The sequence below is a fragment of the Salvelinus alpinus genome, chromosome 17 (genome assembly GCF_045679555.1).
Source record: "Salvelinus alpinus chromosome 17, SLU_Salpinus.1, whole genome shotgun sequence".
In the NCBI taxonomy this organism is placed as follows: domain Eukaryota; kingdom Metazoa; phylum Chordata; class Actinopteri; order Salmoniformes; family Salmonidae; genus Salvelinus; species Salvelinus alpinus.
The window spans coordinates 4,185,163-4,200,166 of NC_092102.1; the positions used below are offsets into that span (position 1 = coordinate 4,185,163).

Here is a 15,004-nt window from a genome sequence, read left to right on the forward strand (position 1 = left end):
GTTGATCTCTTCAATCTCTCCCTATCCCAGTCTGCTGACCCCACATGCTTCAAGATGGCCACCATTGTTCCTGTACCCAAGAAGGCGAAGGTAACTGAATTAAATGACTATCGCCCCGTAGCACTCACTTCTGTCATCATGAAGTGCTTTGAGAGGCTAGTCAAGGATCATATCACTTCCACCTTACCTGTCACCCTCAATTTGCTTACCGCCCCAATAGGTCCACAGACGATGCAATCGCCATCACACTGCACACTGCCCTATCCCATCTGGACAAGAGGAATACCTATGTAAGAATGCTGTTCATTGACTATAGCTCAGCATTCAACACCATACCCTCCAAGCTCATCATTAAGCTCGAGGCCTTGGGTCTCGACCCCGTCCTGTGCAGTTGGGTCCTGGACTTCCTAGCGGGCCACCCCCAGGTGGTGAAGGTGGGAAACAACATCTCCACTTCGCTGATCCTCAACACTGGGGCCCCATAATGGTGCGTTCTCAGTCCCCTCCTGTACTCCCTGTTCACCCATAACTGCGTGGCCATGCATGCCTCCAACTCAATAATCAACAGACGACACAACAGTAGTAGGCTTGATTACCAACAACGATGAGACAGCCTACAGGGAAGAGATGAGGGCACTCGGAGTGTGGTGTCAGGAAAACAACCTCTCACTCAACGTCAACAAAACAAAGGAGATGATTGTGGACTTCAGGAAACAGCAGAGGGAGCACCCCCCTATCCACATCGACAGGACAGCGGTGGAGAACGTGGAAAGTTTTAAGTTCCTCAGCGTACACATCACTGACAAAATGAAATGGTTCACCCACACAGACAGTGTGGTGAAGAAGGCGCAACCTCAGGATGCTGAAGAAATTTGGCTTGTCACCTAAAACCCTCACAAACCTTTACAGACACACAATTGAGAGCAGCATCCTGTTGGACTGTATCACCCCCTGGTACGGCAACTGCACCGCCCACAACCGCAAGGCTCTCCAGAGGGTAGTGAGGTCTGCCCAACGCATCACCGGGGGCAAACTACCTGCCCTCAGTACACCTACAGCACTCGATGTCACAGGAAGGCCAAAAAGATCCTCAAGGACAATAACCACCCGAGCCATTGCCTGTTCACCCCACTATCATCCAGAAGGCGAGGTCAGTACAGGTGCATCAAATCTGGGACCGAGAGACAGAAAAACAGCTTCTATCTCAAGACCATCAGACTGTTAAACAGCCATCACTAACACAGAGAGGCTGCTGCCTATATACAGACTTGAAATCATTGGCCACTTCGCTACACTCGCGATAACATCTGCTAACCATGTGTATGTGACCAATAACATTTGATTTGATTTAGAAGTGTTGGAGAGACTAAAGAAAGATTGGGAGGGTGTTGATCCATCTGATTTGTTTAAGAGACGTCTGGATACTGTGTATCAGGATTTTATGGCCTTTTACACAGATAATTAAAAAATGCAAGGACAGGACGTACTGGGTCAGTACTTGAAGTGCAGGAATGTGGGGTGGCAATCAGGAAACGTATTACAGATCATCTGGCTGTATATACGGCTGAGATGATGGCCATACTGTTGGAAGTTAAGCTACACTAATTGTAGTCTCACCCATTCATTTCTAATGACCGGTCATTTTTGACCAGGAACACCACAGGTGTACAAAAGTTAAATAAAACCCAACATTTTATGAAAATCAGATGACATGTGTGGACAAAGTCATGGAAACTTATTATGACAATCAGATTAAATGAACTACATTTTTCAGAGAGAAAACTTGTAAATCGGTCCAATTCAACCGGAACACAGCAGGAGGGTTAAATGTGATAGGAAAGCATTCAACAGGAAAGTGTGATTATTGCCAGGAAACAGACTGTGGAGCATGTATTGCTTCAGTGTGGGCAGTATCAGAGGGAACGAGAGAGGTTGAGATCTAGTATGAGGGAGAAGGGGAAACAGTAAATTCGTTTATTGATTAGAACGTGATCAGATAGTCTAAAATATTTTGTTAACATTTAGTTCTCTGTCTCTGGCCCACACTCCAGTACAGTTGGTGGCGGTAATGCACCATAACGTTGGATGCCAACCGCCGATAAACCCCACTGAAGAAGAAGAGGAAGTGACGTCACGTCCCTTGAACCACGCTACCTCTTTCCTGACAGCAGTGCGTGAATGAGGCTTTGCACTCGAGTGCTATACCTGTAAAATTGCAAAGGTGGAGTAGAAATCATTCCCAAGTGATCAGACACACAACAGAAGATTTTTCCTGGACATAGGTGAGGCCCTTGTAATGATTAGTTGGAGCTGTGTTTAATTTACATTTGCTGGTAACGTTTTGTCTAGGCATGTCTGGGCCTAGTAGTAGTGCGTCAGCAGCACACTAGCTAGCGGGTCGTCGTTGTTGCCGCCTTGAAAAGGAAGCGTTCACTGTTTATTTGATGTTGTTCGCTAGGTATTCCCTTTTAACGTTAACATTTCACAGTGCGATGAATATGTGAAACCAATGGTTAGTTTACTTGCTAACTAGTTTCTGAATTAACTAATGGGCAGCCTTACTCCGCCAATAATGGATGATCGTGCCCAGAGCCATGTATTTATAGCCAGCTACAGATTCTTACACCCGATAATGTGATTTTTAACCAAAGATGTGGTATCCATTACTGCTGGGAGTAATGCTGGGAGTTACTGCTGCCAATCCAAAACTTCGCCAGATATTTTTTTTCAACAAACCTAGTATTTTTCTCCTATCTTAGTTCCCGATTCGGCCAAACATTTTTTCTAAAATGTCCAGTTGCAGATGATACGTTGGAATTTAGAAAATGCTCCGTTATTAAAACGAATGCTTTTCCCCATGAAGTAATCTAACAATATGTACGCCGCCATATTGTCTATTTCAAATATAATCCAAAGATTCTCTATTGACAAGATATTCGAGTGATGGCTCTAACAATGGAAATGCATGTCCTCAAAAATGGAAGGCATACGGGAGGAGGCGAGTTCATGTGGGACCATTCTAGCCAATGAGAAAGCAGATACGTGTGATCAAGGCCATCTCAATTTAAAAGTAGTGAATTTTCTTCATCGGCTGTTTTGATACCGACTCATAGGAATCCCCAACCAGTTGACTACTTTTAAAATGGTGGAAGCCCCCAATTGCTGTGTCCATTCTAAAATGGGTTATGTCCGTGAGTCCTCTCTCTATTAGTGTTGTCATGATACCACATTTTTGACTTCGATACCAGGTTTAGAATCATGATACTCGATACCAAAACGGTACTCAATACAGAATTATATCATGGCAAAAAAGTATATGCGTATTAGCTAAAGTCACAGAATAACCACTGGGCTTCATTTTTAAAAACATTGAACATGTTGATAACTGGTAGAACAAATAAAAAAAATTACTTTTTTTTTGTTGTCACATATACATGGTTAGCAGATGTTAATGCGAGTGTAGCGAAATGCGTGTGCTTCTAGTTCCGACAATGCAGTAATAACCAACGAGTAATCTAACCTAACAATTCCACAACTACTACCTTATACACACAAGTGTAAAGGGATAAAGAATATGTACATAAAGATATATGAATGAGTGATGGTACATCACTCATTAGATGATAGATGATATAGAGTACAGTATATACATATGAGATGAGTAATGTAGGGTATGTAAACATTATATTAAGTGGCATTGTTTAAAGTGGCTAGTGATACATTTTTACATACATTTCCATCAATTCCCATTATTAAAGTGGCTGGAGTTGAGTCAGTATGTTGGCAGCGGCCACTAAATGTTAGTGGTGGCTGTTTAACAGTCTGATGGCCTTGAGATAGAAGCTGTTTTTCAGTCTCTCGGTCCCAGCTTTGATGCACCTGTACTGACCTACCTTCTGGATGGTAGCGGGGTGAACAGACATTGGCTCGGGTGGTTGTTGTCCTTGATGATCTTAATTCTATACTGAACAGAAATATCAACGCAACAATTTCAGATTTTACTGAGTTACGATTAATAAAAGGAAATCGGTTAATTAAAATAAATTTAATAGGCCCTAATCTATGGATTTTACATGACTGGGAATACAGACATGCATATGTTGGTCACAGATACCTTAAAAAGGGTAGGGGCGTGGACCAGAACCAGTCACAATCTAGTGTGACCAGCATTTGCCTCAAGCAGTGCGACACATCTCCTTTGCCGAGTTGATTAGGTTGTTTATTGTTGACTGTGGGATGTTCCACTCTTCAATGGCTGTGCGAAGTTGCTGGATATTGGCAGGAACTGGACCACGCTGTCGTAAATGCCGATCCAGAGCATCCCCAAACATGCCCAATGGATGGCATGTCTGGTGAGAATGCAGGCCATGGAAGAACTGGGATATTTTCAGCTTCCAGGAGTTGTGTACAGATCCTTGTGACATGGGGCCGTGCATTAACATGTTGAAACATGAGGTGATTGTGGCGGATGAATGGCACTAAAATGGCCCTCATGATCTTATCACGGTATCTCTATGCGTTCAAATTGCCATCAGTAAAATGCAATTGTGTTTGTTGTCCGTAGTTTATGCCTGCCCATACCATAACCTTAAAGCCACCATGGGGCACTCTGTTCACAAAGTTGACATCTGCAAACCACACGACGCCATACACGTCGTCTGCGATTGTGAGACTGGTTGGACGTACTGCCAAATTCACTCAAATGAAGTTTGAGGAGGCTTATGGTAGAGAAATTTACATTTAATTCTCTGGCGAAAGCTCTGATGGACATTTCTGCAGTTAACATGTCGGCATGTCGACGTGGTTTGCAGATGTCAACTTTGTGAACAGAGTGCCCCATGGTGGCTTTAAGGTTAGGGTATGGGCAGGCATAAGCTACGGACAACAAACACAATTGCATTTTACTGATGGCAATTTGAACGCATAGAGATACCGTGATAAGATCATGAGGGCCATTTTAGTGCCATTCATCCGCCACAATAACCTCATGTTTCAACATGTTAATGCACGGTCACAAGGATCTGTACACAACTCCTGGAAGCTGAAAATATCCCAGTTCTTCCATTGCACGCACCCTCAACTTGAGACATTTGTGGGGTTGTTACAAAAAAGCACTATTTAGAGTGACCTTACATTGTCCCCAGCGCAAGGTGCACCTGTGTAATGATCATGCTGTTTAATCAACTTCTTGATATGCCACACCTGTCAGGTGGATGGATTATCTTGGCAAAGGAGAAATGCTCACTAACAGAAATGTAAACAAATTTGAGCAGATTTGAGAGAAATATGCTTTTTCTGGCAATGGAACATTTTGGGCATTTTTTATTTCAGCTCATGAAACATGGGACTAACACTTTTCATGTTGCGTTTATATTTTTGTTCACTGTATATTACATTTCTTCCAAAAAATAAAACACCATGTTAAATATCAGAAGAATACATATTTTCTCCTTATGCAAAACTCTATCTGAGACTCGCAGCTCGCACTGTCAGCTGCATGCACAAGTAGCCTGGCTAGCTACTGCCCCCTAAAGAAAGATTCAGACAAATTACTGGACAGACTCAACCCTCCCAATTTGAATATGACGTCTGACACATTTGACAGAAGTACCGAAAGAAAGACATAAATCTAGTACCAAACCATTTTTCGTGTTCTAGTATCTGAAAAGTACTGACGGTTTTGTATACCGTGCAACACTAATCTCTGACAAGCATTATTCCTATGTAAAGTTACATTTTTCAAAGTTGCCGAAATGCCATGTGCGTCAACTTATATCATTGCATTCGTAACAACCTAACCATTATTAAACTTCTATTCAATCAAATAAGCCTCTCGTAACCAATTAGCAGTTCAATTTCTTGTTGGCCAAATTCGACACTCATTAACCTCCATTCTCTTCGTGGGCTTATTGTGGTGGACAAATTTTGGGCGGATTAAAACCTCTCACTTCGCCTCTTCGTCGTTCTCTCATTCATTGAGATGGGTGGGTCCACTCCAAAGTGCAGAATGTCATGATGACACTCGCCTGTCTTGAGCTGTAAGACAATCTGTAGCTATGTATTTAGACTTGTGAAATGGGGTTTCTGCATCGATGCATTTACATGACACTACAACATTGTGTGGCAGCCATGTTAGCTCCCCATTAACCTAACGTAGCAGGCGTAAAAGAAACACCTGAAACTAAATGTCGAGAGGTTCTCTTCTGCACTGTTCAACCAATCCAGTAAATGTGGAGGAGGCGTTTTAATATGGAGTGTCGCCTTGTTTACGTCCAGAAGTCGCGTCACAGGCTCTTATTCCGGTTTTCAGGGGAAATGGAACATCCGGTTGTTGGGGACTCGGCAGGGGCCAACTCCCAATTACATGGGGAATATTAATGAAAATACTATACAACTGAGTGTCTAGACTGAGCATTATGATGTAAATGACACTATAACACTCTAAAGGAGCCAGTGTTAGCTAAATTGCTAACTAGCTATTAGTCTTGTGCCATGAGACAAACTTGAACATCTACTGGCCAGCAATCTAGCTAGCCAGCTGCATCATTTCAATAATGATGATGTGGGGGATTTCCACTTATTTTTCTGGTTCAACTGGTACGTGTTAGCTTTCCAGTTGCATGTAGGCCTACATCTGACATGGAGTTTCTACAGATAAATACAGTATGTAGTCAGGGAAGTGGATTCTAGAATAGAGCGAAAATGTTATCTGTAATTTCATGTTGCTCCTTCACACCAGATGTTTGAACCTCATTGTAAGATATCATGATTCCACTTCCACAGATTGACGGTGGCCTTCAGCAATGTCACGTTTCTTTGCCACCGGGTCCGACAGCGAGTCTGAATCCTCCTCGTCGGCGGACGAGATCACCCCTAAAGCACCTGGAACTACTTTCACCAAGCAGTCAGTACTACTTTCTCTCGTCAAAACCTCAGTCACATTAATGTTTGTTTCTACAGCTCTCTCACTTTTCCACATTTGGTCCCTGTAGGTCATTGCTACTTAGTGACGATGAGGAGGACACCAAGAGAGTGGTGCGCAGTGCCAAGGACAAGAGGTCAGTCATTTACTCTACTTCATAATCCAAAGAACCGACTTAGCCTTGTCGCTGATCTAGTTGTGCTGTACAGCCAGCTCTTATGGTAGTTATTATGCCCGTTGGCTATCAACCATCATAGAAGTTGGCAATACAGCATAGGCATAACTAGGGTTGCAAAGGGTCGGAAACTTTCTTGGAAATTTTCCATGGGAAGTTAAGCCCGGGTGACAGCTTTGCTCACACTTGGCATTCTCTCAACCAGCTTCATGAGGTAGTCACCTGGAATGCATTTCAATTAACTGGTGTACCTTGTTAAAAGTTAATTTGTGGCATTTCTTAATGTGTTTGTGCCAATCAGTTGTGTTGTGACATGGTAGGGGTGGTATACAGAAGATAGCCCTATTTGGTATAATCCCGAGTCCATATTATGGCAAGAACAGCTCAACTAAGCAAAGAGAAATGACAGTCTATCATTACTTTTAAGACATGAAGGTCAGTCAATGCGGAAGATTTCAAGACCGTTGATTTATTTAGAATTCAAGGCACACTTAATTAGCATGGCTACCACAGCATTCTGCAGCGATATCCCATCTGGTTTGCACTTAGTCCCACTATCATTTGTTTTGCTGTCTTTACTATTATTCTACAATGTAGAAAATTGTAAAAATAAAAACCCTTGAATGAGTAGGTGTGTCGTAACTTTTGACTGGTACTGTATCTGGGACCAGACTAGTGTCCCTTGACTGGACTGCCTTAGACAGTATGCCTGCCCTGGACTATGCCATCTAACCAATTCTTATATCACAGGTTTGAGGAGCTGACAAACCTGATCAAGACGATCCGCAACGCCATGAAGATCCGAGACATGTCCAAGTGTCTGGAGGAGTTTGAGCAGCTATGTCGAGCGTTCCTCAAAAGCAAGACTATAGTGGACAAGGAAGGGGTGCCCCCCTTCTACATCCGTCTTCTGGCTGACCTGGAAGACTATTTGAATCAGGTGAACCTCCGCAGTTCACACTTTTTCTGCATGTGAAACTGCTCGAATGTCAGCCTGTGACATCTTGGGACTATAAGGTTCTAGCGAAAAGCAGATTTCTGAGATATTGAACATCAGTTTTTAGATCTCAGAATTGTTTGGTAGTGGATTTCTTTCATAGCCCATTTAAGGGTCTCGCCTTAAAGGTACCTAAAGGGCAGAGTATCAAAGTCCTGAGACATTTTGTAAATCCGTTTTTTGGGAGGGGGGGTGCAACTAGGGCTGTGGCGGTCACAAAATTGTCAGCCGGTGATTGTCAAGCAAATACAGTTGAAATAGTCTGAAGTTTACATATACCTTAACCAAATACATTTAATACAGTTGAAATAGTCTGACGTTTACATATACCTTAACCAAATACATTTAAACTCAGTTTTTCACAATTCCTGACATTTAATCCTGGTAAAAAATTCCCTGTCTTAGGTCAGTAACTTCCTTACTGATGTCTTGATGTTGCTTCAATATAGCCACACAATTTTCTTTCCTCGTGGTGCCATCTATTTTGAGAAGTGCAACAGTCCCTCCTGCAGCAAAGCATCCCCACAACATGGTGCTGCCAGCCCCGTGCTTCACGGTTGGGATGGTGTTCTTTGGCTTGCAAGCCTCACCCCTTTTCCTCCAAACATAACTCGGTAGCTCGGTCATTATGGCCAAAGAGTTCTATTTTTGTTTCATCAGACCAGAGGACATTTCTCCAAAAAGTACGATCTTTGACCCCATGTGCAGTTGCAAACCGTAGTCTGGCTTTTTTATGGCGGTTTTGGAGCAGTGGCTTCTTCCTTGCTGAGTTGCCTTTCAGGTTATGTCGATATAGGACTCGTTTTACTGTGGATATAGATACTTTTGTACCTGTTTCTGCCAGAGCTTGGGGGAGCCTAATTACCGCGACTAAACGGTCATGTGGAATTTGACTGCCTTCGTGACTCGTGACTGCCGTTATGGCGGTAATACGGTCACCGCAACAGCCCTAGGTGTAACCGCAGATAGAACCTTATGGCTTTCAAATGTCAATCTGGGTTCAGCCATGAAGTTCTGACACTTCTGAATTAGACCATTTAAAAAAGAAAAACGTAACATATTAGAACACATCAATTATAGAGTAACACTTTACCAAGATAGTCAGAACACATCTTCAAATACATTAGTAATTGTGTTAACATCATGACAACATTTACTTAAACTTTTTTGTTGTTGTTGCTTGCCAGCCATTATTGCGGACTAGCCTAGATCACGGTTTCCCAAACGTGTTCATGTGGCCCACCATGGATGCACATTTCGGTTTTTGCTCTAGCACTGCACAGCTGATTCAAATAACCAACTCAAGATTTGATTATTTGAATCCATTGTGTAGTGCTAGTAGGAACAAACCAAATGTGGACCCACGGGGGGGTCCATCTGTATTTGTTCTGGCTTGTAATTGGTTCGCACATAGATCCTTACGTTGCCAAGTTCAAATGTTGTATTTGTATGAAAAACCATCTAAAGATCAATTATGTTACTAACACATTTTACAAATATTTCAGAGAGAACCTTGTAGTCCCAAGGTCTTGATCTATTGATGTGAGGTTATCCAAACTATGAAAAAGAGAAAATATGCACAGACGTTATCGATCATTAAGTAATGACCGGAACGCTGTGTTTTATGAAGACACACTCTTAAGACTATCCCTAAAGACGTGATGTTTCTTGTTTCCCTACAGCTTTGGGAGGACAAAGAAGGCAAGAAGAAGATGAACAAGAACAACGCCAAAGCCCTCAGCACCCTGCGGCAGAAGATCCGCAAGTACAACAGGGATTACGAGACGGAAATCACCAGCTATAAGGAGGTGAGGCTTTTCACTACAACAACGCAGGATGGTAGATTCTTAAGAAGCTGTTTAAATAAAAACAGTGCATATAACACTTACCAATAAGGAACGCACATATGAAGCTACATTGAAGAATCTAGATATTCATTATGGCACCATTTTTTTTTAGCATTCAGTGCCTTCAGAAACTATTCACACCACTTGATCTCTTCCATTTTGTATTACAGCCTGAAGTAAAATTGTATTAAATTGAGGTTTTGTCACTGGCCTATACACAATACCCCATAATATCAGTTGTGTTTTTTGAAAATGTTTCAAATGAATGAAAAGCGGTAATGTCTTGAGTCATTAATGCAACAACATTCTAGTACATTTATAAACTGGATTGTGTTTCGGAATTATATCAGTTTTTCAGATTTTTTTTCATCGTTGTTGCGTACAGCTGATTTGATACAGTTCAAACAAAATGCATGGTTAGTCTAGACTACGACTGGAAAAATTTAGGAATTCAAGAGAATATACAGTGCATTCGGAAAGTATTTTTCCACATTTTGTTATGTTACAGCCTTGTTCTAAAATTGACTAAATCTACACACAAAGCCCCATAATGAAAAGCAGAAACAGGTTTTTCAATATTTTTGAAAATGTATAAAAAATAGACTGAAATATCACATTTACCGAAGTATTCAGACGCTTTACTTTGTTTAATCATTTTTGGCAGCGTTTACAGCCTAACGTTTTCTTGGGTACGACACTGCAAGCTTGGCGCACCTGTATTTGGGGAGTTTCTCCCATTCCTTTCTGCAGATCCCATCAAGCGCTGTCAGGTTGGATGGGGAGCGTTGCTGCACAGTTATTTTCAGGTCTTTCCAGAGATGTTCGATTGGGTTCAAGTCTGGGCTCTGCCAGGCCCACTCAAGGACTTTCAGACTTGTCCCGAAGCCACTCCTGCGTTGTCTTGGCTGTGTGCATAGGGTGATTGTCCTGTTAGGTGAACCTACGCCCCAGCTCAAGGTCCTGAGTACTCTGGAGCAGGTTTTCATCAAGGATCTCTCTGTACTTTGCTCTGTTCATCTTTGCCTCGGTCCTTCTATTTGTATTTATTATGGATCCCCATTAGCTGCTGCTATTTTTATTTTTTTATTCACCTTTATTTAACCAGGTTAGACAGTTGAGAACAAGTTCTCATGTACAACTGCGACCTGGCCAAGATAAAGTGTGACAACAGAGTTACACATGGGATGAACAAATGTACAGTCAATAACACAATAGAAAAGTCTGTATACAGTGTGTGCAAATGCAGTAAGGCAATAAATAGGCCATAGTGGCGAAGTAATTACCATTTAGCAATTTACACTGGAGTGATATATGTGCAGATTAGGATGTAGAAGTGCTGGTGTGTAAAAGAGCAGAAAAACAAATATAGGGATGAGGTAGTTGGTTGGATGGGCTATTTACAGATGGGCTGTGTACAGCTGCAGCAATCGGTAAGCTGCTCTGACAGCTGACGCTTAAAGTTAGTGAGGGAGATACGTCTCGTTCCAGTTATTGGCAGCAGAGAACTGGAAGGAAAGGCGCCCAAAGAGGTGTTGGCTTTGGGGATGACCAGTGAAATTTACCTGCTGCGGCGTGTGCTACGGCTGGGTGTTGCTATGGTGACCAGTAAGCTGAGATAGGATAGGACCAGCCAAGCAGTGGTGGGTAGTATATGTGGCTTTGGTGACAAAACGGATGGCACTGTGATAGACTGCATCCAATTTGCTGAGTAGAGTGTTGGAGGCTAGTTTGTAAACATCGCCGAAGTCAAGGATCTGTAGGATAGTCAGTTTTACGAGGGTAAGTTTGGTAAGGAGGCTTTGTTGCAAAATAGGAAGCCAATTCTAGATTTAACATTAGATTGGAGATGCTTAATGTGAGTCTGGATGGAGAGTTTACAGTCTAGCCAGACACCTAGGTATTTATAGTTGTCCACATACTCAAAGTCAGAACCGTCCACAGTAGTGATGCTAGGCGGGCGGGTGCAGGCAGCGATCGGTTGAAGAGCATACATTTCGTTTTACTAGCATTTAAGAGCAGTTGGAGGCCATGGAAGGAGTGTTGAAGCTCGTTTTGGAGGTTTGTTAACAGTGTCCAAAGAAGGACCAGATGTATACAGAATGGTGTCATCTGCGTAGAGATGGATCAAATAATCACCAGCAGTAAGAGTGACATCATTGATATATACAGAGATTGAGGGCCCGAGAATTGAACCCTGTGGCACCCCCATAGAGACTGCCAGAGGTCGGAACAACAGGCCCTCTGATTTGACACACTGAACTCTATCAGAGAAGTAGTTAGTGAACCAAGCGAGGCAGTCATTTGAGATACAAAGGCTGCTGAGTCTACCGATAAGAATACGGTGATTGGCAGAGTCGAAAGCCTTGGCCAGGTCGATGAATACGGCTGCACAGTATTGTCTCTTAACGATGGCGGTTGTATCGTTTAGGACCTTGAGCGTGGCTGAGGTGTATCCGTGACCAGCTCGGAAACCAGATTGCATAGCGAAGGTACGGTGGGACTCGAAATGTCGGTGATCTGTTCACTTGGCTTTCAAAGACTTTAGAAAGGCAGGGCAGGATGGATATAGGTCTGTAACAGTTTGGGTCTAGAGTCTCCCCTTTGAAGAGGGGGATGACTGCGGCTGCTTTCCAATCTATGGGAATCTCAGATGATACGAAAGAGGTTGAACAGACTATTAATAGGGGTTGCAACAATGTCAGCGTATAATTTTAGGAAGAGGGTACAGATTGGCCCAGTTGATTGTGTAGGGATCCAGATTTTGCAGCTCTTTCAGAACATCAGCTGTCTGGATTTGGGTGAAGAAGAAGCAGAGGGGGAGGCTTGGGCCAGTTGCTGCGGGGGGTGCAGAGCTCTTGGCCGGGGTTGGGATAGCCAGGTGGAAAGCATGGTCAGCCGTAGAGAAATGCTTATTGAAATTATCTGTGATTTATCAGTGGTGACAGTGTTTCCTAGTCTCAGTGCATTGGGCAGCTGGGAGGAGGTACTCTTATTCTCCATGGACTTTACAGTGTCCCAAAACTTTTTGGAATTGGTGCTGCTGGATGCACATTTCTGTTTGAAAAAGCTAGCTTTTGCTTTCCTAACTGACTGTGTGTATTGGTTCCTGACTTCACCGAAAAGTTGCATATCGCGGGGGTTATTTGATGCTAGTGCAGTCCGCCACAGTGTTTTTGTGCCGGTCAAGGGCATTCAGTCTGGAGAGAACCAAGGGCTATATCTGTTCTCCTACATTTTTTGAAAGTTGGATGCTTATTTAAGATGGTGAGGAAAGCACTTTTAAAGAATAACCAGGCATCCTCTACAGACGGGATGAGGTCAATATCCTTCCAGGATCCCCGAGCCAGGTCGATTAGAATGGCCTGCTCGCAGAAGTGTTTTAGGGAGAGAGGGAGCGTTTGACAATGATGAGGGGTGGCCGTTTGACCGCGGACCCATAATGGACGCAGGCAGTGATCGCTGAGATGCTGGTTGAAAACATTTAGAGGGCAAGTTGGTCAGGGTGATATCTATGAGGGTGCCTATGTTTATGGATTTGGGGTTGTATCTGCTAGGCTCTTTGATAATTTGTGTGAGATTGAGGGCATCTAGCTTAGATTGTTGGACGGCCGGTGTGTTAAGGGGTATTGTGAGTAGATGAGGAAACTATTTAATTTGTTTTAGAATAAGGCCATAATGTAACAAAATGTGGGGAAAGTCCTGAATACTTTCCTTTAATGCGCTGTAGATTATAATGGCTTTTCATGACAATTATGCTGGCATACACTACGCAGTCTGAAGTACCTCCTGCACGCATAAATTCAATCAGACATCCCCCTTGTGATTTCAACTTAATAATGAACCTTTCCCAAGATACTCCGAGCCAGGGTGAGGCGCTTAGTTCCTACTAATGGCCCACTGACATAATGGCAATCTTACCTTTCTCCCTCCCATTCAGAACCCAATGGCGTCAGCGGATGAGGAGGAGGAGGAGGAGGAGAAATATGAGGCTGACTCGGGTGAGTTTCCTACCACACCTTTTCAATACACCTCGAGCTATGCCTACAGTAAATACCAGTAATGGAAGACTCAAGTCTGCTTTTGTTAGAGCCAGAACCGACCGTAGGGCATGAGACTACCTCCTGTTTCGGTATAATGAGGCAGCTTGATGTACTAGTACACCCCCTGGACAGAACACAAATCTATTGCAAAGCCTTAAGGCGTCGGCATGCTTCTTTTCAGCTGGCGGCTAGCCGAAGTCGGCTAGGCGACCTGAATAAGTGTGCTTACATACTCCCTTAAGACATTCTCTTGAGAAACGAGAAAAAAGCTGCCATAGTACTGTGTCCATTTAGAGAAGTTGTAGCCAGTATACATTTCCTCAAGAAATCTCATTTTAATTTTGACGTTTTCCTGGGGAGATCTTAGTCGCACAATTTTACATCCAACTAAGATGTTTGTTGCAGTATTTCTCAATGAAAACAATGTGCATTAAAACGAGTAGTCTCTCATTGAATGACAAAGCCTTTACTGAAGACTCCCTACTGTTGACCAATCACTGACGAAGGGGCGTAAACTTGGGCTACCGACTTCACCTTGCCGCAAGGAAAAATGTGTGCCCAAATAACTTAAACCCGTACCGGTATCCAAAACAAACGTCACAAAATGTTGTCATAATATATGCACAAACGCTTCCGAACTGTTTTGGCTGAGAAGCATGCGGACTACTTTACCCCAAATAATTTCCTTAATGCTGAGTGACAAGCAGAGAGGCATTGGGCCCATTTTTGGAGTGGTATGATTTGACTAGGGATCAAATCCCCAACTTTACAATCGCAGTGCACCATTGATACATGAATTCTATGGCCTAGCCACTGTTTTAGCTGCAGTTTTCTTTCTAACCACCTTGGTGTCTGTAGGGTCGTCGTCAGATAGCGACGAAGTGCCGGGAGTTGCCAAGAGCTTCCTGAAGAAGAAACCGGCTGCCGAGGTGGCAGCGCCTCCGCCGGACCCCAGCAAGTTCCTGAAGGCAGCGGCGGTAAGAGGATGATGCCCGGAGTGGCTCTATTGCAGTGCGCAGTTAT

General features: G+C 43.2%; 1 protein-coding gene across 4 annotated transcripts in view; it reads left to right on the forward strand.

The window, feature by feature from the left end:
- Nucleotides 1–2,094: 2,094 nt before the first annotated feature.
- LOC139541988 (eukaryotic translation initiation factor 3 subunit C) overlaps nt 2,095–15,004 on the forward strand; it is a 34,161-nt gene continuing 21,251 nt past the window's right edge. For all 4 annotated transcript variants that reach the window (XM_071346944.1, XM_071346946.1, XM_071346945.1 and 1 more), the window contains exons 1-7: nt 2,095–2,282; nt 6,784–6,904; nt 6,993–7,058; nt 7,848–8,037; nt 9,777–9,902; nt 13,879–13,939; nt 14,840–14,958. In XM_071346944.1, coding sequence (XP_071203045.1) covers nt 6,804–6,904; nt 6,993–7,058; nt 7,848–8,037; nt 9,777–9,902; nt 13,879–13,939; nt 14,840–14,958 — 663 coding nt within the window. In that variant the 5' untranslated portion in view covers nt 2,095–2,282; nt 6,784–6,803. The remainder of the gene's footprint in view (nt 2,283–6,783; nt 6,905–6,992; nt 7,059–7,847; nt 8,038–9,776; nt 9,903–13,878; nt 13,940–14,839; nt 14,959–15,004) is intronic.